The sequence below is a fragment of the Engystomops pustulosus genome, chromosome 1 (genome assembly GCF_040894005.1).
Source record: "Engystomops pustulosus chromosome 1, aEngPut4.maternal, whole genome shotgun sequence".
In the NCBI taxonomy this organism is placed as follows: Eukaryota; Metazoa; Chordata; class Amphibia; order Anura; family Leptodactylidae; genus Engystomops; species Engystomops pustulosus.
Window position 1 is genome coordinate 115,145,739 of NC_092411.1, and position 19,943 is coordinate 115,165,681.

Sequence of the window (19,943 nt, forward strand, 5' to 3'; positions counted from 1 at the left end):
TGACTACGCTTCCGTGGACAAAGTCGCGCCTGTGGAGTGAACAGGTGCTACCACGCCGCAGCAAGTCCAACCCACATTGCGGCAGGATCTGGTAAAAAACGGGTGCCACTTAGACTCCACTCCCAGGTATCGGCTTACGTCTGAGGTGATTCAGTGGATGCACTACTCCTGAATCCTGACATGTAGACTCCGTGTGCACTCTGCTGAGACATGTAAACAATGATCCTACACTGGTAAATAGGAGGGACCTGCAGCAAGAGATTGACTCATCCTGCTCCAACCTCTCCCATCTCCCAGTGTATGGCAATGAGACGCACGGAGAGAAAATAGACTCATTGGAGGCTGCCATTAGGAGGGACTGAAGGAGGAAACGCCTGCGATCGGGAACGAGCCGTCGGTGTTTTGCATTAAATTCACACCAAACACCGGCGGCTTGTTCCCGATCGCAGGCGTTTCCATAGAAACGCTGATGCGATCGGGCCTGCGTTTGCAAACGCAGACAAAGCGTCACGTCTGACATCACCCTAAGACACAGGTACATATTCATGCCGAGACATGTTTAATGGAACAGATTTATTGAAAAATGGCCAACCACTTTAAGTTTTGGATGCATTAAAACATACCATGTGGAAATCCGCCATCAGTGATAGCCTGCTGGAAATCTGGAGTCCTGTGCATGGCAAACACCCCATGGAGTTGCTGCAGCATTTATAAAATTATAACCAATGTTTACTTCCTTTTCTTTCTCACATGAATCATAAATAGGATACATGAAAGGAACCAGGAATTACCTCCAGCCCTTCAGGTTATTATTACTGGAGTCCTTGACAGTGACACCCAGGAAGTAGTGTTACTATTGATGATTGTAGTATTATATGATGGAATCAGCATTGTTTGCCTGATGTAATGTTATTATTTTAGGTTGAATTTATGTTTTTTATACAGCAGTTGTCTTTGAATGAAAATTGTGGCAACTTTCTTCCAAAAAGATGTGTGAATCCTTACTAGGCTTTGTGCTGGTATTACAGCTCAGCTGTGTAGAAATGAATGGACCTTAGTCACAATTCCACTCACTACCCATAGCTGGGGGAGGAGATGTTTTTGGAGCAAATCAGACGTGTTTTTCAACCCCTTTAGGTTTGTGTTGCTGAGATTTGTTGTAGTTGGCCTTTTTCTGTAGTGAATCTCCTCCCATAGGCAGTGCTGTGTAACTTGAACATGCTAGGTCCCTTGTCCTGCCCACATCCACTCAGCTGACAAGACACAGGCAATACTGAGCACTGTGCATGAGGTAGGCAGACATGGCTTTTTCTATTATATGCTATCCAGACCGAAAAATTCAAGCTAGATTGAAATATTTACCCAAAATAAATGTAGATGTCACCTACATGACTAAAATCTTGCAGATTTTCTTCCAGATGATTATTTCTTCTATGTATTGGCATCCAGGCATTTGCTGTTATGTGAAGAATTCATAGCACAAGTTAATTATTGTATTTGCTGCACGACATGCAATAAGGTCTCAGTCCTCGCAGATCATGTGCTCATGAGCCCCGTCCTAATCCTATTATTAGGAAGATTAAGTAGTGATTTTCTGGTGGCACAAATTACTGTGGTTTGTGCAGCTTTGCCATTTCAAGATTCTATATACTTTGAGTGATATATATAACAGTGATATACATCCAGTGGCAATGCTTATGCATGCTGGGGAAACTCTGGTTTGATCTTTTTTTTTTTTTTTTTATTGCCTTAGTTGTAAAATGTTAATGTGTAACAGATAATAATAAAAATAGTGCACATGACCAGCATGTCCCAATCTCTATACGACCTAATGTCATAGGGAGCCATTTATCTTTTGTCTGTAGATTTGCGCCTATTTTATTTATTTTGGTTTTAGGCTTGCTTAAATTATCTTAGAAGGTGATTAATCTGGGATCTGATTAAAAAAAGTTGCACAAAAGTTACACCTCGTTCTAATCTTTTTCCTACGCCTCCAGGGTAGTAAAGTTTTTTTGCACAATAACTTGAAAAATAAAAAAGGTGCAGACCTAAAAAAAAAACCTCCCCTTCCCTAGAACTGCTGTTAAGCCCTTCATGTTCACTGACGGATATATCCATCAGCGAACTATGAAGAGGTCTCATGGGCTGAGCCCTCTATATACAGAGATGGGGTTTTCTGCATATTGCAGCTTATACCCGTGGGCGCTGCCATCTTTATTGAAATCACTGCTCCCCCTGATGTCATCGGGGGGGAATCGGTTTCCCTGACAGTCTGCCGAAGACCTGAGGCTGCATGGTTTCAGTAGATTCGTTAAAATAAACAAGTGGCTCATTGTAATGAATCCTATTTAAAAACGTCATATACTGCAATACAGTAGTATTGCAGTATAAGGTAGAAATGATCAGACCATCAACAGTTAAAGTACCCTAGAGGGTCTAAGAAAAACCCCTGCGTCCCTAAGGGGTTAAATCATAAACATGTTAGTTATCGTGTCCTAAAATGCCTGATCTCTCCATATCTAAAAACGGTTATTCCCAGCATTGAACCCCATAATAGTAAACGTACGAATTGTCATTTTGCGACTCTTTTGAAGTGGGGGCAGCATGCTCATGGGCGGGGCCACATTATCCACAACCTTGTGTATGAGCCCATAGAATTAGATACAGCTAGCGTACATCCTCATTTCGACATTGTGTGCAGGTATTGACAGGCATAGGATGGAAATTGAATCTGAATTTATTGAATATCTGAATGTTATTTTCTTATCAGATCTACAATATATTTCTAAAGTGATAAATTCCTTTATTGTTTAGGTGGAATCAGAAAAAGGCAGGAAATGAAAACATTCATTGTTGGAATTGGTGGGTAAGTGTTATGTATATGTTTTTTTTTCACAATAGCTGATAACATGCCCAGGTTTATTAGATTATACACTAGAGGTTTCCGGTAACGCTATCACTCTAACACTGCGGCGTTTGTTCAAGCACTAGGAGCTGCTTACTTTAGTAAGCACCTCCTAGTGCCGAAAATTTGGGTGACAGGTCCTCTTTAAAGGAAAACTACCCTCAAAATCAAGCATAATAAATCAGGGACCTTTACTCATAGATCCAGGCATCATGACTGTAGTGCTCTTCTTATACTTGTTATCCATGGTTTCTTTCCTTCTAAATCAACTTTTATAATTATAATAATTAGCCAGAAGGGACCCTCAGTGCTCTGGCTTCACATGCTGTTACACTATCTCACCCTCCCCTCTGCTCCATCAGCACATGCCATTGTGCCTGGTGTAGTCGGACAGCAGCAGTGGAAGTTTCAGCGCACAATGGGAGGGGGAAAGTGCTCCTGTACAGTGTAACAGCCTGTTAATCTGCAACACAGAGGGGCTCTGGTAACACCTCATTAGCATAATTATAAAAGTTGATTTAGGGTGGATGCAAGATTTCCTTTAAGTGTCTTATGGTTATTTCCATAGGATATTTCATAAAACAATCACCTCTGAGCCCAGCACTTATTTTGGGAACAGGGGGTCTACTGACGCCTTTCCCCCAACCAGGCTCAACAGACTGCCGTATATGCGAGACCACTCTCCATTCAACTCTATTAGAGTGATGAAAATAGCAGAGACTCGTGTGCAGCCTGGCTGTGAGAAGGTGATCATGATATAACTTGAGGATGTGTCCTATTTAACCTGTTGTATGTTTTATTTTGGTAGTGTGACAAATGGTGGAAAAACAACACTTGCGCACAGTCTACAAAAACTACTTCCCAACTGCAGTCTCATCTGCCAGGATAACTATTTCAAGGTATCAGTGACATCAATTTCATAATTATGTAATAAAAAGAAAGTCTGTCACCTCCTAACTCGCCCACAATTAAAACAATCATGTTTGTGTAGGATCCATTGCACACTTTCTGGACATACATAAATATCTCTGTGATCTGTTATTTTAGAGAAAATTCTGCTTTAATGTTTATGCAAAATATCTTCACTGTGAACAAGGGTCAAGGTCATCCATGCTAGGCCACCTGTTTTATAGCAGGGAAGCAACATCCCCCTTTTGCAATTATTGAAAACCCTGGCAGACAAAAGGTCTACAAACGAAAAGCCAATGAACACCTTTTGCCTATACATACAGTCCCAGGGTTACGTACAGGATAGGTCTTCTGGGTTGCACTTAAGTCGTAACTGGTGTATTTTATCTTTTTTTTTTTTTTTGTCTCTCTGGAGTTTTGTCCAATTGGATTTTCAAAGTTTTTGCTGTCATAGGAACAAGAATTATCAATAAAACTTCATTACAGACACTTTCCAGCTAATCATTGCAGTCTGGGACTAAAGTAAAGCATCCAGAGAGCTTCACCAGAGTTCAGTGGGCAAGGAGGTCCTTATGTAACTAGGGGTCGTCTGTAAGTCAAGTGTCCTTAAAGAGGACCGGTCACCCATAAAAAAGGCACTAGCAGCTGCTTACTAAAGTAGTAGATGTAGCAGTGTTACACTGCCAGTGTTATTGGAAACCTCCGATAAAGCTAGCAGACACTGACTGCCACGCTGTACAATTGGAATGCTAGACAGCACTCAATGCAGTCTGGCGTATTCATGAGGGGGCGGGACTAGGAGGCGGAGCCAGGATCATCAAGCATGGCAGTCACCCCCGCTTTTGGAGTGGGGGGGGGGAGTCCGGGGAAGAAGAAACCCCTTGGACCGCCCCCTCATGAAGACACCATATCGCTTAGAGCGTGGTCCGACATCCTATTGTACAGCGCTGCAGTGTTTGCTGGCGTTATCGGAGGTTTACTTTAGTAAGCAGCTCCTTGTGCCTTTTTTATGGGTGACATGACCGGTCCTCTTTAAACTGGGTACCGCCTATAATTCATTGGTGACTGTTTCATGTTAACAGTACTTTAAACAGTCACTAATTTATAAGTTTGTTATGAATTATAAGCAAATTGTTTGCAGCTGGCTGCATCCCCACCGGATTGTCTACTCTTACCATTACCTGGTACACCGAGAAGGTAACTTGCATAAAGAAAACAATGGATTTTTTTTTGTAAATGAGCAATTGCTGGGAAATAGAAGAGGTACATCTGGAAAACTATTTGAGTGTCCTATACAATGCTGTTTTTATTTGTGGGCAAGTTGCAGCAGCTAAGGAGTTAAAGTACTCTGAACAGAGTTTGCAGATGCAGAAGAAACCTTAAAGGGGATACCCATCCTGTTTATTTATTACACATGCACAGGATTTAAGTTGCTGACCCCCTTCCCACAGCCGGTCTGAACAGAGTTGTATTCTTTAAAGGGAACCTGTCACCAGGAGACCCATTTTTAGCACTCCCCCAGTCCCCACAGAGCATAGTACATACACTGCCAAAGTGTTTTTGTATAAAAAATAGGTTTTACAGAAAAAAAGATTATATTATGTTATATTGTACCTTTCATTAGCATCTGCTGTGTGACTAGGCACTCGTCCACTGGGAGTGGCTGGAAAGGAGCAGTTTCCCCCCCACCCTTGGGAAACTGCTTTTCCATGTGTCCTTTTCAAATATATGAATAACTCCCCTCACTCGGGATTGGCAGTAGAGGAGCAGGAGGCTTTGCTAAGCCAAGTAATGGGTGTTTTCATATATTTGAAAAGGACACATGGCGAAGCTGTTTCCCAAGGGTGGGGGGGGGGCTGCTCCTTTCCAGCCACTCCCAGTGGACGAATGCCTAGTCACACAGCAGATGCTAATGAAAGGTACAATATAACATAATATAATCTTTTTTTCTGTAAAACCAATTTTTAATACAAAAACACTTTGTATGTACAGTACTATGCTCTGTGGGGACTGGGGGAGTGCTAAAAATGGGTCTCCTGGTGACAGGTTCCCTTTAAGGGAATTATCAACATTGATTTTTTTTTTTACCAGGATCGTGATCAGTAGCGGTCCAACACCTGGTTACTCCTTTCGGTTGCCTCTTGGTGCCGATACCTATTTAGTTGATGGATAGTGGCCATGCAACACTAATTATATGTATACAGTAATTGAAGAAAAGTTCCCAATCTCAATACAGAACTTGGAGGCTTGGTGGGTATTGGAACAGCACTTATCACTGGTCAGGATAGTCCATCTGTATGAAATGCATGTAAAAAGTTCCCTTTATTGAACAGACCAGTTTTCACGTGCTATGTACTTGTGGATTAACAAACTAAAACAAATATAATACTCTATTTGTGGTCAAAGTCATTTTGATATGTGATATATGTACTTTGGGTTAACTACAATGTGCGATTACATTGACTGTGGGTGGTCAGCAAGGCATCAAATAATTCTTTGCTTGTGGGACCTTAGTGTATGGGCATTTCACTGCAATGTTGAAATTACTACTGTTTTTGTTCCATAAATCTTTTTATTTATTACTTTAGCCAGAGGCAGAGGTTGCAACAGATGACAGAGGATTTAAGCAGTATGATGGTAAGCTATCATGCTTTTGCTATCATATGTAAGCCTAACAACCTGTACAGGGCCATCTTTCCCAAGGTGGTCAAACTTAATTGCAGGCTGAAGGGGAGGGATTTGTATAATATTTTAACAGGAGGCATCAGACAAATTAAGAAAAATCAATGGAATTCTAAAATTCAAGTCATAGGCTTTGAGATGGGCATCTAAGACCCAGCCGACTTCTGCTACCTATTGGTTTAGCTGTTGCAGGATAATAATTCTTTATTTACATTGTGCAGCACTGCACAGAGCTTGCCAAATCGGTCCCTGTCCACATGGTACTCACCATCTTATCAACCTACCAGTATGTTTTGGAGTGTGGGAAGAAACCGGAGGACCCGGAGGAAACCCACACACATACACGGAGAGAACATGCGTACAAACTCTTTGCAGATATTTTTTTTTTTTTTATATTTTATTTTTATAAAATTTTCCAAAAACAAACATACAAGGAAAATACATCAATATTCCAAGACCACAATGATACATATGTTAACATGGATAATTCTATCGCATATCTCGATGTTACGTAAGGTCTTTGCGAACCTCCAGAGTTCTGTTTCTTGCCGGAGGTAGTCGGCACTGTCTTGACGACTAGTAGTATATAATAATAATAATAATAATAATAATAATCTTTATTTATATAGCGCCATCAAATTCCGTAGCGCTTTACAAATCATAGGGGACATATACAACTATATTACATTACAAAGAACAAACAGTCATATGGAACAATAGGAGTGAGGGCCCTGCTCACAAGAGCTTACAGACTATGAGGATGAGGGGGTGACACAAGAGGTTGTAAAATGGTCCAGCCATTCTTTATAAGGGAACAATATAAAATAATTTAATACATAATTTACTAAACAACGATGTTGCTGCTTGAACCAGCCATCAGTCGCCATCTTATTTACAGGGTCCTAGGTGAAAAAGACTGCAGAGAAGCCTGGAGCTTGGTATATATCAGTTGTTTGCCAGATAACAGATGGGAGATAGGATATAGGATGGATTAGTAAAGGGAGAGTTGACATTTCATGCAGTTAATGAGTGTTATAGGCTTGCCTAAAGAGATGGGTTTTAAGAGCACGTTTGAAGCTTTGGAGGGTGGGTATTAGTCTCAGAGTCTGGGGAAGGGCATTCCAGAGAATTGGTGCAACTCGGGAGAAGTCCTGGATACGTGCATGGGAGGTTCGAATTAAGGTAGAGATTAATCTATTGTCACTGGCAGATCGAAGAGCACGGGAAGGGCGATAGACTGAGATGAGAGAAGAGAGATAGGGAGGTGCAGCATTATTCAGAGCTTTGTGGATGAGGGTTATTATTTTAAAGTGAATACGGAAGGAGACAGGTAGCCAGTGCAGTGATTGGCACAAACTGGAGGCATCTGTGTAGCGTTTGGCCTGAAAGACGAGCCTGCCTGCTGCATTAAGAATAGATTGAAGAGGAGAGAGTTTAGAGAGTGGAAGACCGATTAGTAGGGAGTTACAGTAGTCTAGTCGAGAGTGAATAAGTGCAACAATTAGCATTTTAGAAGTTTCAAATGTCAGAAACGGCCGGATTCTGGAGATGTTTCTGAGATGCATACGGCAAGAGCGAGCAAGAGATTGAATATAAGGTGAAAAGGAAAGGTCAGAGTCCAGCACAACCCCAAGACAGCGGGCATGCTGCCTCGGTGCTATAGTGATCCCACAGACAGAGATGGAGAGGTCAGGGGTGGTTTGGTTAGTAGATGGTGGAAAGACAAGAAGTTCAGTCTTAGAAAGATTAAGTTTCAAGAAGAGAGAGGACATGATGTTAGAGACAGCAGAGAGACAATCACTAGTGTTCTGGATTAAGGCAGGGGTGATGTCACGTGCAGAAGTATATAGCTGGATGTCATCAGCATAAAGATGATACTGGAAACCAAATCTGCTGATGGTTTGTCCAATGGGGGCAGTATAGAGAGAGAAGAGGAGAGGACCTAGGACTGAGCCCTGAGGAACCCCAACACTGAGAGGAAGATGAGAAGAGAAAGATCCAGAAAAAGAGACACTGAAAGTGCGGTCAGAGAGATAGGAAGAAAACCAAGAGAGTGCAGTGTCCTTTAGGCCAATGGAGTGAAGCATCCTAAGGAGGAGCTGGTGGTCCACAGTATCGAACGCTGCCGATAGATCCAGGAGAATAAGGAGAGAATAGTCACCTTTGGATTTTGCAGTGAGGAGATCATTGGAGACTTTAGAAAGAGCAGTTTCAGTGGAATACATAGAGCGGAAACCAGATTGCAGGGGGTCAAGGAGGGAGTTAGCTGAGAGATAGCGGGTTAGTCGAGAATAGACCAAGCGTTCCAGGAGTTTGGAGATGAAAGGGAGGTTAGAAACTGGTCGGTAGTTGGTAGCATTGGATGGGTCCAGTGAAGGTTTCTTTAGTAAAGGGGTAACAATAGCATGCTTGAAAGAAGAGGGGACGACCCCAGAAGAGAGAGAGAGATTGAAAATTTTAGTGAGGTGAGAATTGACTGCTGGGGAGAGAGACTGTACCAGATGTGAGGGGATGGGGTCACTGATGCAGGTAGTGGGGCGAGCAGAGGAAAGGAGCCTAGACACTTCTTCCTCTGTGACTGGCTCAAAGGAAGAGAGTGAACAAGATAAGGTATGGGAGGGAAGGGGATTGGATGGGTGAGTGGATTGAGCAATTATTTCCTGGCGGATACAATCAATTTTATCCTTAAAATAGGCGGCCAGATCTTCAGCCCCAAGGTCTGTGACCGGTGGCTGCACCTTTGGTGTTAGTAAGGAGTGACGGGTATCAAAGAGCCTTTTGGGGTTGTTAGAGAGAGAGGATATGAGATTAGTAAAATAGACCTGTTTAGCAAGGTGAAGGGCAGAGTTATAAGTTTTTAGCATAAATTTGAAGTGTAGAAAGTCTGCAGACATGCGCGATTTTCTCCACAGACGTTCAGCAATCCTGGAGCACTGCCGAAGGAAATGAGTTTGTTCAGTGTGCCAAGGTTGCCTGCGTGTGTGTTGAAAATTTCGGATAGTGAGTGGTGCCATCTCATCTAGGGCGCTTCTGACAGTGTGATTATAGTGGTTAGTAGCCAGGTTTGGACAGGTGAAAGAGGAGATGGGGGACAGTGCAGTCTGTAAGTTTTCTGTGAGTTTATGAGTATCTATTGCACGTGGGTTTCGGTATGAGTGATGGGTAGAAGGCTTCTGAGAATGAGAAGGATTATTGAAAGTAAAAGAAAGGAGATTATGGTCTGAAAGTGGAAAGGAGGAATTGGTAAAATCAGATATTGAAGATGGTCGAGAGAAGACCAAATCGAGGATGTTTCCCTCACTATGAGTGGGGGAATCGCAGAGTTGTGAAAGACCGAGAGAAGTAGTTAGTGCTAAGAGCTGAGAGGCAGGAGGGGAAATGGGAGTGTTAACAGGGATGTTGAAGTCTCCCATGATGATGGTTGGAATGTCACAGGATAAAAAGTGAGAGAGCCAAGAGGCAAAGTGGTCAAGAAACTGATAGGGTGAGCCAGGAGGACGGTATACTACAGCCACACGAAGAGAGAATGGGCGGAAAAGTCTGAGGGTGTGGACCTCAAAAGATGGGAAAGTAAGAGAAGGTACAGGAGGAATGACCTGGAAGGTGCATTGTGGAGAGAGGAGTAAGCCTACCCCTCCTCCCTGCCTATTCTCAGGTCTGGAACAGTGCGAAAAGTGTAAACCGCCATAAGACAATGCTGCAACGGAGGCAGAGTCATCCTGCTGGATCCATGTTTCCGTAATGGCAAGCATGTCAAAAGACTTCTCAGAATATTATTATACTTAGCAGAATATTATGCCAAGCAAACAAAGAATGCAAGCAACCTGGAATCAGTATATGCGTACAAACTCTTTGCAGATATTGATCTGTATGGGACTTAAGCCCAGGACTCCAGCACTGCAAGGCTGTAGTGCTAACTACTGTGCCACCGTGTGCTGAAACCATTCTGAAACAGTGAAGGGTGTCTCAGAGACCTTGATGGCCTGGGGATGTCAGTACTTGCAGTCAACATGTAACTTATGAATAAATGTGTTAATTTTTGATGAGTCCTTGAAGCTTTCACAATAGGTGACTGTAGGGAGTTTATTGATGAGCAAATGGGGTATAAAGTGCTAGAGCAAGATTATATACAAAAAAAGAATAAAATGTTTCTGTATACAGGGTACCAAGGGCACAATTTCCAATATGTTTGCAACTCTTGTATTTTGTGAACCTTTAGTAGAGTTTAATAACATTTTAATAACATAGTTGTAGCGTGGCATAATAACTTGGCTTTTTTACAGCTTTTGTTGTCTTCTAAGATATCACAGAAGATGCAAAAAAATTAGAAAATAGTCAGAGTGGTACATCTTTACCTGTATGTATAATACTAAGTCATGCTAATATATAACGTTTCTCATCTTTGCAGTACTTGAAGCCTTAGAAATGGAAGCAATGATGTCAGACATACTTTCCAGGATCACACAGCACAAAGGAACAGAACAGCCACAAACATCACAAGAAAAATGTGACCCATCTGTACACTTTTTGATAATTGAAGGCTTTCTCCTGTACCACTACAAGTATGTAAGTTGTTTTCCATAGAAACCCTAAGGCCGGCAGCACACGTTACGTTTTGAACCCGTTTTTTGGCTGTTTTGAAGCAGTCCGTTAAAAAAACGCATGGGTTTAAAAACGCATGCGTGTTTTGTAAACTCATACGTTTTTGAACAGTTTTAATTAATATAATTAAAGGAAACCTACCATTTAGAATGGTCGGTGTAAGCTGTAAGTACCGGGCACCAGCTCAGGGTGAGCTGGTGGCGGTACTTACTTTCGTTAGTGTTATAAACCGCGGTATCGCGGTTTTAACACTTTTTAAGCTTTAGAGCAGAAAGGGGTTTGTGCGCGCTCAACATCTCCGCTATTTCCTATGTAGGCGCGCGCACGATCGTGAGCACGCAGCGCCGAAGCCCCTTCTGCTCTAAAGTTTAAAAAGTGTTAAAACCGCGATACCGCGGTTTATAACACTAACGAAAGTAAGTACCGGCACCAGCTCACCCTGAGCTGGTGCTCGGTACTTACAGCTTACACCAACCATTCTAAATGGTAGGTTTCCTTTAAGATAAAACTTGTCAAAAATGCAGGCGTTTTTCAACAATACATGCGTTTTTAAACGCATAATTTTTTTAACGGAATGCTTAAAAACAGCCGAAAAACATGTTCAAAATGCCACGTTTGCCACATGTTCAATGTCGCAATGCCGAACCTGAATGTGATGGTCCACTCATCTCTAGTCAGTAGTATAACTTGTAATATCGCTTGTTAACCCCTCAACGCTCTGCACCGTAGCTCTGCGGTGCAGAGGTATAGGGAATGCGTGAAGAGGGCTCACGGCTGAGTCCTCTTCATACGAGGGTGGGGGTTGTTGCATATTGCAGCAAACCCCCACCGCTAATAACCGCGGTCGGTGCTTGCACTGATCGTGGCTATTAACCCTTTCATTGCCGGCGGCAAAGTAGCCGGCGGCATATAAAAGCCAGCGGTCTTTGTTTGACCCAAGGCTATCTGGCATCTGCAGATTCGTTACAATGAGCCAGTGGCTCATTGTAATGAATGAGCTGCAAAAATGCCATATATTGCAATACAGAAGTATTGCAGTATATGGTAGGAGCGATCTGACCATCTAGGGTTAATGTACCCTAGATGGTCTAAGAAATAGTGGGAAAAAAAAAAAAAAAAGTTTAAAAAATAAAAAAAAATTAATAAAATAATAATTCAAATCACCCCCCTTTCGTTAGAACTGATATAAAACATAATAAACCGTAAAAATCACAGACACTTTAGGTTTCGCCACATCCCAAAATGCCCGATCTATCAAAATATAAAACCGGTTACGGCCGGCGGTGACCTCCGAGACAGGAAATGACGCCCAAATGTCCGAAATGCGACTTTTACACCTTTTTACATCACATAAAAAATGGAATAAAAAATGATCAAAATGTCGCACAGGCCTCAAAATCGTAGCAATGCAAAGGTTGGCTCATTTCGCAAAAAATGACACATCACACAGCTCCATGCGCCAAAGTATGAAAAAGTTATTAGCTTCAGAAGATGGCAAAAAATTTTTTTTCTTTTTTGTACACATTCGTTTAATTTTTGAAAATGTATTAAAACACAATAAAACCTATATAAATTTGGTATCACCTCGATCGCACCGAACCAAAGAATAAAGCTGAGGTGTTATTTTGAGTGCACAGTCGAAAAAACTGAGGCCACAAGAACGTGACGCACGTGCGTTTTTAAAAATTTTTTCCACATTTGGATTTTTTTTTCAGCTTCGCAGTACATGGCATGTTAAAATAAATAACATTACGGGAAAGTAAAAGCACAAAATAAGCCCTCCCACAGGTCTGTACACTTAAAAATGAAAAAGTTATGGATTTTTGAAGGTGGAGAGCGAGAAATGAGCGAAAAAACCCTGCGTCCTCAAGGGGTTAAGGGAAAAAGTTTCTTTTGTTCCATAATTTTATGCTCCTTTCTTCTCATGTATCTGTGAAAGTATATCTGTAAGCTTTCTCAAGTCTGTACATAGCATATAGAAAAGGACAAGAATCAAAAGATTAACTTTTACCATACTATCCAGTAAATGTCTGTACATAGTTGAGTCTTTAGAGGTGAGAAACTTTATCAGATTCTTATTTTTCAGATGTCTGTGTGAGTACCAGAGGGAAAACTGGAGCACTGCTAAAATCAGAGAGAAAAGGGAGGGGGTGCATAGGACTAGAGTTTTCTTTGATAATAGTAAACTTTGGAATATACTTTTAACACTCATGATTTATGCTATATGGCAGTGGTGGCTAACCTATGGCACGGGTGCCAGAGGTGGCACTCAGAGCCCTTTCTGTGGGCATTCAGGCCATCACCAGAGATGTTTCCAGGTATCTTCCTGCAGTCTCAGACAGCCCAAGACTTGCTGTGCACATAGCTATTTTAAAGTGACAGCGCTACCTGGGACTAGGAGGAGTGGGAAGGTGTGGGCAGATCAGGATTATCATTGTAACTCCCACTCCGGCCCTGACAATTCTTCCTGTTTATGGGACCCTGGAGGGAAGCTACAATGATCATCCAAATTTCTTTTATTTTCTTCTTTATTGGTTTTCCCCCGGATGTTGATATGAATAAAAGCTGTGACAGAGAAGGGAGTATAAATCACAAATTAAATTTCCGTGTTGGCACTTTGCGATAAATAAGTGGGTCTTGGTTGTAGTTTGGGCACTCGGTCTCTAAAAGGTTCGCCATCACTGCTATATGGTAACAAGTTTATTTAAAATTAAAGTAGGTTTTGTGATTGTATTGTAAGGATAAACTGATGAGGTATTTTGATGATTGCAAATAAACTATGACTTATTGTTGTAGGCCTTTGGATGAAGTGTTTGATCAGAGGTATTTCCTAACTGTCCCTTATGAAGAATGTAAGAGGAGGAGAAGGTATGTATAGCACATGATCATCATCATAATTACAGTTGTAGCAGATGTTAAAGGGGTTGATAGAGTCAAATAATTTTTAAATTTGTCTCCCAAACATGATAAAATATATTTGCCCAAAAACGTAATCTTCAAGCATGCCTTAGTTAAGTACCTCCTGACAGGTTCGCTCTAAAGAGGTTGCATAGCCCACAGAACTTTCCTAAAAATGTATAGGGAAAAAATTGAGCAATAATCTCCTTCTCGATTACCTTCTGCTCCCATGCTGTCCCCTCTATGTGTCCCATGTCATTCTCTGTATTTTGGCCATGTTTTTTAACGCAGACCCTGTTCGCAGTGGACACCATTTTGGTCACCTCTTAACATAAACAGAGGTATTTAACTTCATCACTGGAGGCCAGAATACAGAGACGGGCAGGTACAATTCCTTTGATTGTAATCCTAATATTATAAATTTTAAAATCATGATATTACAGTGAATTATTATATGGTGTATGTTTGTTAATTTTCTGACTAGCTAGCAATATACATGTATGATCTGTACTGTTGCCCTAATGTAGAGTTACTGTATATACTCGAGTATAAGCTGAGTTTGTCGGGACAAAATGTGTGATAAAAAACCCTAGCTCGGCTTCTACTCGAGTCTATTTAAAAAATGAACACTGTACTCCCCTTTCCGATATCCCCCGTAGGTCCTCTTCTGCTTCCGATGCTACGGTGCCGCTTCGGGTCCTTCGGACCTCTTTGGGTTCTTCTGCTCCTCTTTGGCTCCTCTTCGGGTCATACAGTAACTCGCATACAGTAACTCGCAATGCCGGTGGCTCACAAACAATGACGTCAGCAAGTGGATGATGTCATTCTGTGTGCCAGTCACGTGCGAAGACCCGAAGAGGAGAGGAACGTCCTGAAGAGGACCAAAGGACCTGGGGCGGCACCAGAGCATCGGAAGCAGAAGAGGACCTACAGGGGACGTTGGAAAGGTGAGTACAGTGTTAATTTTTTTTTTTTTTTACTACAGGGGCTGGTAGGCTATATACTCCAGGGGGCTGACAGGCTATATACTCCAGGGGGCTGACAGGCCGCATACTCCAGGGGGCTGGCAGGCCGCATACTCCAGGGGGCTGGCAGGCCGCATACTCCAGGGGGCTGGCAGGCCGCATACTCCAGGGGGCTGGCAGGCCGCATACTCCAGGGGGCTGGCAGGCCGCATACTCCAGGGGGCTGGCAGGCCGCATACTCCAGGGGGCTGGCAGGCCGCATACTCCAGGGGGCTGGCAGGCCGCATACTCCAGGGGGCTGGCAGGCCGCATACTCCAGGGGGCTGGCAGGCCGCATACTTCAGGGGGCTGGCAGGCCGCATACTCCAGGGGGCTGGCAGGCTATAAACTGAGAGGCTGCGACCAATGCATTTTCCACCCTCGGCTTATACTCAAGTATATACCGTATATATTTGTCCTTTAAACAGCACAAGAGTTTATGATCCTCCTGATCCTCCCGGATATTTTGATGGACATGTGTGGCCTATGTATATAAAGCACAAAGAAGAAATGAACAAACTTCAAAATAAAATAGGTACACGTTATCTATATTTGTTCAACTTGCATTGACATCACTTTATTGAAAATTATTCGCTTTTATAGTACAAAGGAAGGGGAATATTCTGTTTTCTATATAGGAACAATGGGGAACAATTACCATACGCCAGCATATGACAAAGTCTTCACCCCTCTGGACAGAGGCACTAGCCTCTCTTCTAGTTCTAAATACCACAAAACCTGTTAACTCAGGCGTGTGGGAGTTTAATCTGCATACCCTACTGCTCTCTAGTATGGTAATGTGACTAGCTAATAGATATACAATACTTTACTTCCTTATAGTTATAGAATTAGAGGAACTAAAGAACAATATTCCTCTAATATGTAATACAATAGTTTGGTTGTTGTCAAACGTAATATACTCTTGTTGTATGTTTATTTAAATATTTATTTATTTTTACATCTATTTATGTAGTTAAAAAAAAGTATATGTTTTATAAAATTGTTTTATGAAAAAGACAGACCCAAACATATACTAGACACAAGTTTGCTGTCTGCATGCATTGCAATTGTCTTATTGCATAGATTTAATGAAGATGTGCGGTGGCTGAGTGGGTAGCACTATTGCCTTGCAGCGCTGGGGTCCTGGGTTAAAGTCTCATCCGGGTCAACATTTGCAAAGGGGTTGTATGTTCTCTCTGTGTTTGCGTGGATTTCCTTTGGGTCCTCCGTTTTCTTCCCACACTCCAAACACATACTGGTAGGTTAATTCGATTGTGAGCCCCATGGGAACTGGGACCGATTTGGCAATCTTTATAAATAAAGGGAAAAAAATCAAATGTATAAAACATAGGGGCACGTTTACTTACCCAGTCCTGTCGCTATCCAGCGGCGCGTTCTCCCACAGGGATTCAGGTCTTACGGCGATTCACTAAGGTTGTGTGCCCGATGTCCACTAGGTGTCGCTGCTGCGCGAGGTCCGCCGGAGTTCACCATCCTATTCCTGGTGCATGTAAGTGTGTGTTAAGCCACACATTTATTTTTTTTTTTAAATACAGCGTTTTTTCCAAATCTGTCGGGTTTTCCAATGGCCATGCCCCCGATTTCCGTCGCATGCATGCCAACGCCGATGCAACACAATCCGATCGTGTGCGCCAAAAACCTGCCGCAATTCAGCGCAAACTGGTGACTTTCAGGAAACCTGATGAAAATGAGCGATTCGGACCCTTAGTAAATGAGCCCCATAGTGCTCCTGCACATTTATTCATGCATATGTATTGTTCTATAATAACAAACCAATAAGCTTGTAGGGTAAATAACTTTTTGACATTCTTTTAACCAGAATTTTCTTAGTTTTCCTAGATGGCACTAAAACAAAAGAGGAAATTCTTTGTTACGTATTTACTGACATTAAAAAGGCTGGTAAGTTACTAGTATTACTATAGTTATATATTGACTATATTGTATGCTACCTACCTCTTACGATTACATAACAAAAACACTTTTAGCATGTAGTAATATTGCTTAAATGCCACCTTTTACACTTTCATTGTGTATATAAATAGTTAAAGTGTAAGGTGGAGCTTTATCTTATATGCCAATTATTTTAAAGTAAATCTGTTATCAAAATCTAGATCCAGGCACTGTGACAATCTTCTTATATTTGTTATTCATGCCCTCCTTCCTTCTAAAATGAACTTTATAATTATTCTAATGAACCTGAAGGGCCCTGGGGTTGTTTCCAGACCATTCAGTCCTGTAGCTTCACAAGCTGTTACAGTGAGCAATGAACAGGCCTCATTCTGCACTTCCTGCTTCTGCTTGGATACACAGGGAGAGGAAGAGATCAGGGGATTGGGTGAGGCATGTTCTGCTCATTGTAACAGACTGTAAATCTGCAGCACTGAGGGCCTCTGATAATGCCATATTAACATCATTTTAAAAGTTGTTTTTAGGAGGAAGAGGGCAATGGATAACAAGAATACCACAGTCACAGTTCCTGCATCTATGAGTAAGTGCCCCAGGGTTATCATGCTTGCTTTGATGTTAGAAATTCTTTAACCCCTTATGGTCTAAGCTATTCGAGGGATTTAGGACCAGGCCTGATATTTAAAATTTGTCCTGTGTTATTATAGGAGATAATAACTTTGTAATATGGGGAATTCTTTTTTTGTGAATGAGATCCACAGATTTTATTAACTTTTTTTTGGTGGTGGTTAAAAAGCATTAATTCTTGTTTATAGTTTTTAGCATTTTTTCCCAGAAGTTCACTGAACAATAAAAATATTGTGTTATCTTTATTTCATGGGTTATGATGATTACAGAGAACATAAACGCACTTCACAGGAAGGGTTAGAGCAGGCTACACCTGCTGAGGAGGCTGAGGGCATTCGGAGTGCGGGAGGCTCTTCTTAAGAACTTCTTCAACTCTGTAGTGGCACCAGCCATCTTCTTTGGCATAGTCTGTTGGGGAAGCAGCATCTCAGCTAGGGAGAGGAGCAGACTGGACAAACTGATTAGGAAAGCCAGTTCTGTCCTGGGGGGTCCTCTTGACACAGTGCATGTGGTAGCTGAGAGGAGGACACTGTGTAAGTTGAAGTCTATTCTGGAAAATAGCTCCCATCCCTTGCATGAGACTGTGGCGGCATTGGGGAGCACCTTCAGTTACCGACTGCTTCACCCCAAGTGTGAGAGGGAGCATTATCGTACGTCATTCCTCCCCGCTGCCATCAGGCTGTTCAACAAACAAGGCCCAAACAGAAGTAACCTGCGCCCCCCACCTAACCAGTCCCTGCAAATCCCATCCACAGACTGAACATCAAACTGCCGATCATTGCTTGTCTCTTTGGTGTCTTTTTATCCCCCTTTTCTTTTTGTTCATTTATCCCTAATATTATTGTTGTTATAGTTTGTACTTCACTCTCTGTACTCTCTCTGCTGCTGTAACGCTGTGAATTTCCCCACTGTGGGACTAATAAAGGATTATCTTATCTTACTATCATACCCCCTTTATATAGCTCTTTTATGGTTAACTTGTTTTGCAGAATGTAGAACTCATTTTTTCAGAAATTAGCATGTTTTTGTATCTCCATGTAACAATGGGCATAATGTTTATTTTTTTTTTGTATAAAGAGCTGTTTTAGAGCTTATTTTTTGCAGAACAAGCTGTACTTTTTCTTGATATCATGTCAGGGTAAATGTTACTTTTTGATCACTTTTTATGCTGTTTTTATGAGATCAAATGTGAAAATGTCATTATTTTTTTATTTATTTTTTTTGCTCAAGTTAGTTAAAGGAAATCTACCATCAAAATCAAGTATGATAAACCAGGGACACTTACTCATAGATTTTATATTTGTTGTCCATGGCCTCTTTCGGGAGAGGAGGGGGGAGGGGGGTTGGTGCATCCCGGCGGGAGTTCGATGTTGGCCGGCCGGAGGGCAGGAGACTGATGCTGGCCAGCGGGAGCAGGGAGCGGAGGTATGCAGGGGGCGAGTGGGAGCTGGATGCCGGCTGGCCGCTGGGCCCGGAGATCGATGCTGGCCACCGGGGGCGGGAGCTTCATGCTGGCTGGAGGGCGGAGATGGGGGGAGGGCGGCAGCACGGTGCCATCCCCTCTTCCAGCAGGAGGCGCGTTTCTCAACTCGCCTCAGAGCCCTTTTGACTCATTGGGGCACATTTATTTCCCCGGTCCCTGCATGATCCCTGAGGTGCGTTGTTAGACGAGGACGAAGTCTGCCTCGATTCAGCAAGATCGTGCCCCCGAGATCCTGCATGTGTTGCTTCCCCGCTCAGGTCCGCCGGAGTTCACCTTCTTCTTCCAGGTGTATGTGAGTGCATGTCTTGTGACACAATTTGAATTTTAAATCCCACGCTTATTCTTAATCAGTCGGGTTGTCCGACGGCCACACCCCCCGATTTGTGTTGCATAAAAGTCTGCACAATTGACAAAAAACCCTGTTAAATGCACCGCAAAATATGCCCCATTATCGTAAATTTAAAAGTTTATCTTAGAAGGAAGGAGGACATAGATAACAAATATAAGAATATTACTACAGTACTGTACGTGAATCTGTAAATAAGTGTCCCTGGTATATCATGCTTGATTTTGATGGCAGATTTCCTTTTGGCAAGATCTGGTGTGTGTACTCGTTTGCACCTACCTTCTGTTTGGACTGTTACAGTTTTCAATTTTTTTTTTTTTTATTCAAGCTCTTCACTGTACATCGTAAGAAGTTTATGAAAAATTGAAAACCAACAAACAATGGACACTAAAGAAGATAATGGAAACAGAAAATACTATAATTTATGCTCTTTACAGTTATGACTACAAAGTCACTATTTTTGTGTGTTTTTTTGTCACATGACCATCCCAAGCACATCTCTGGCATGTCTTTTTTATACCTTGTTTCACAGCATAAAAACTGTACACATCTCCAAATTAA

General features: G+C 42.1%; 1 protein-coding gene across 7 annotated transcripts; it reads left to right on the forward strand.

Annotated features, from left to right (window-relative positions):
* The first annotated feature begins 1,075 nt into the window (after window positions 1-1,075).
* NMRK1 (nicotinamide riboside kinase 1) lies at window positions 1,076-19,943 on the forward strand. 7 transcript variants are annotated; one of them, XM_072150935.1, is made up of 10 exons: window positions 1,076-1,137; window positions 2,815-2,866; window positions 3,714-3,804; window positions 6,403-6,451; window positions 10,905-11,058; window positions 13,895-13,966; window positions 15,429-15,535; window positions 16,852-16,920; window positions 17,444-17,509; window positions 19,711-19,943. In XM_072150935.1, exons 2-10 carry the CDS (start codon window positions 2,838-2,840, stop codon window positions 19,728-19,730), a joined length of 657 nt encoding a protein of 218 aa, XP_072007036.1. In that variant the 5' UTR covers window positions 1,076-1,137; window positions 2,815-2,837; the 3' UTR covers window positions 19,731-19,943. The 7 variants fall into 7 exon arrangements, 6 of the variants coding, with proteins under 6 accessions (XP_072007036.1, XP_072007033.1, XP_072007034.1 ...); XM_072150932.1 differs by lacking the exon at window positions 1,076-1,137 and adding an exon at window positions 1,144-1,291 and having other exon boundaries at window positions 2,815-2,862; XM_072150933.1 differs by lacking the exon at window positions 1,076-1,137 and adding an exon at window positions 1,144-1,291 and having other exon boundaries at window positions 2,815-2,862; window positions 16,861-16,920.

Coding starts and splice junctions, on each gene's coding strand:
- NMRK1 (XM_072150932.1), top strand. Junction 16,921..17,443: donor TACTGACATTAAAAAGGCTG/GTAAGTTACTAG, acceptor TCATTTTAAAAG/TTGTTTTTAGGAGGAAGAGG. Junction 17,510..19,710: donor CACAGTTCCTGCATCTATGA/GTAAGTGCCCCA, acceptor TTTTTATTCAAG/CTCTTCACTGTACATCGTAA.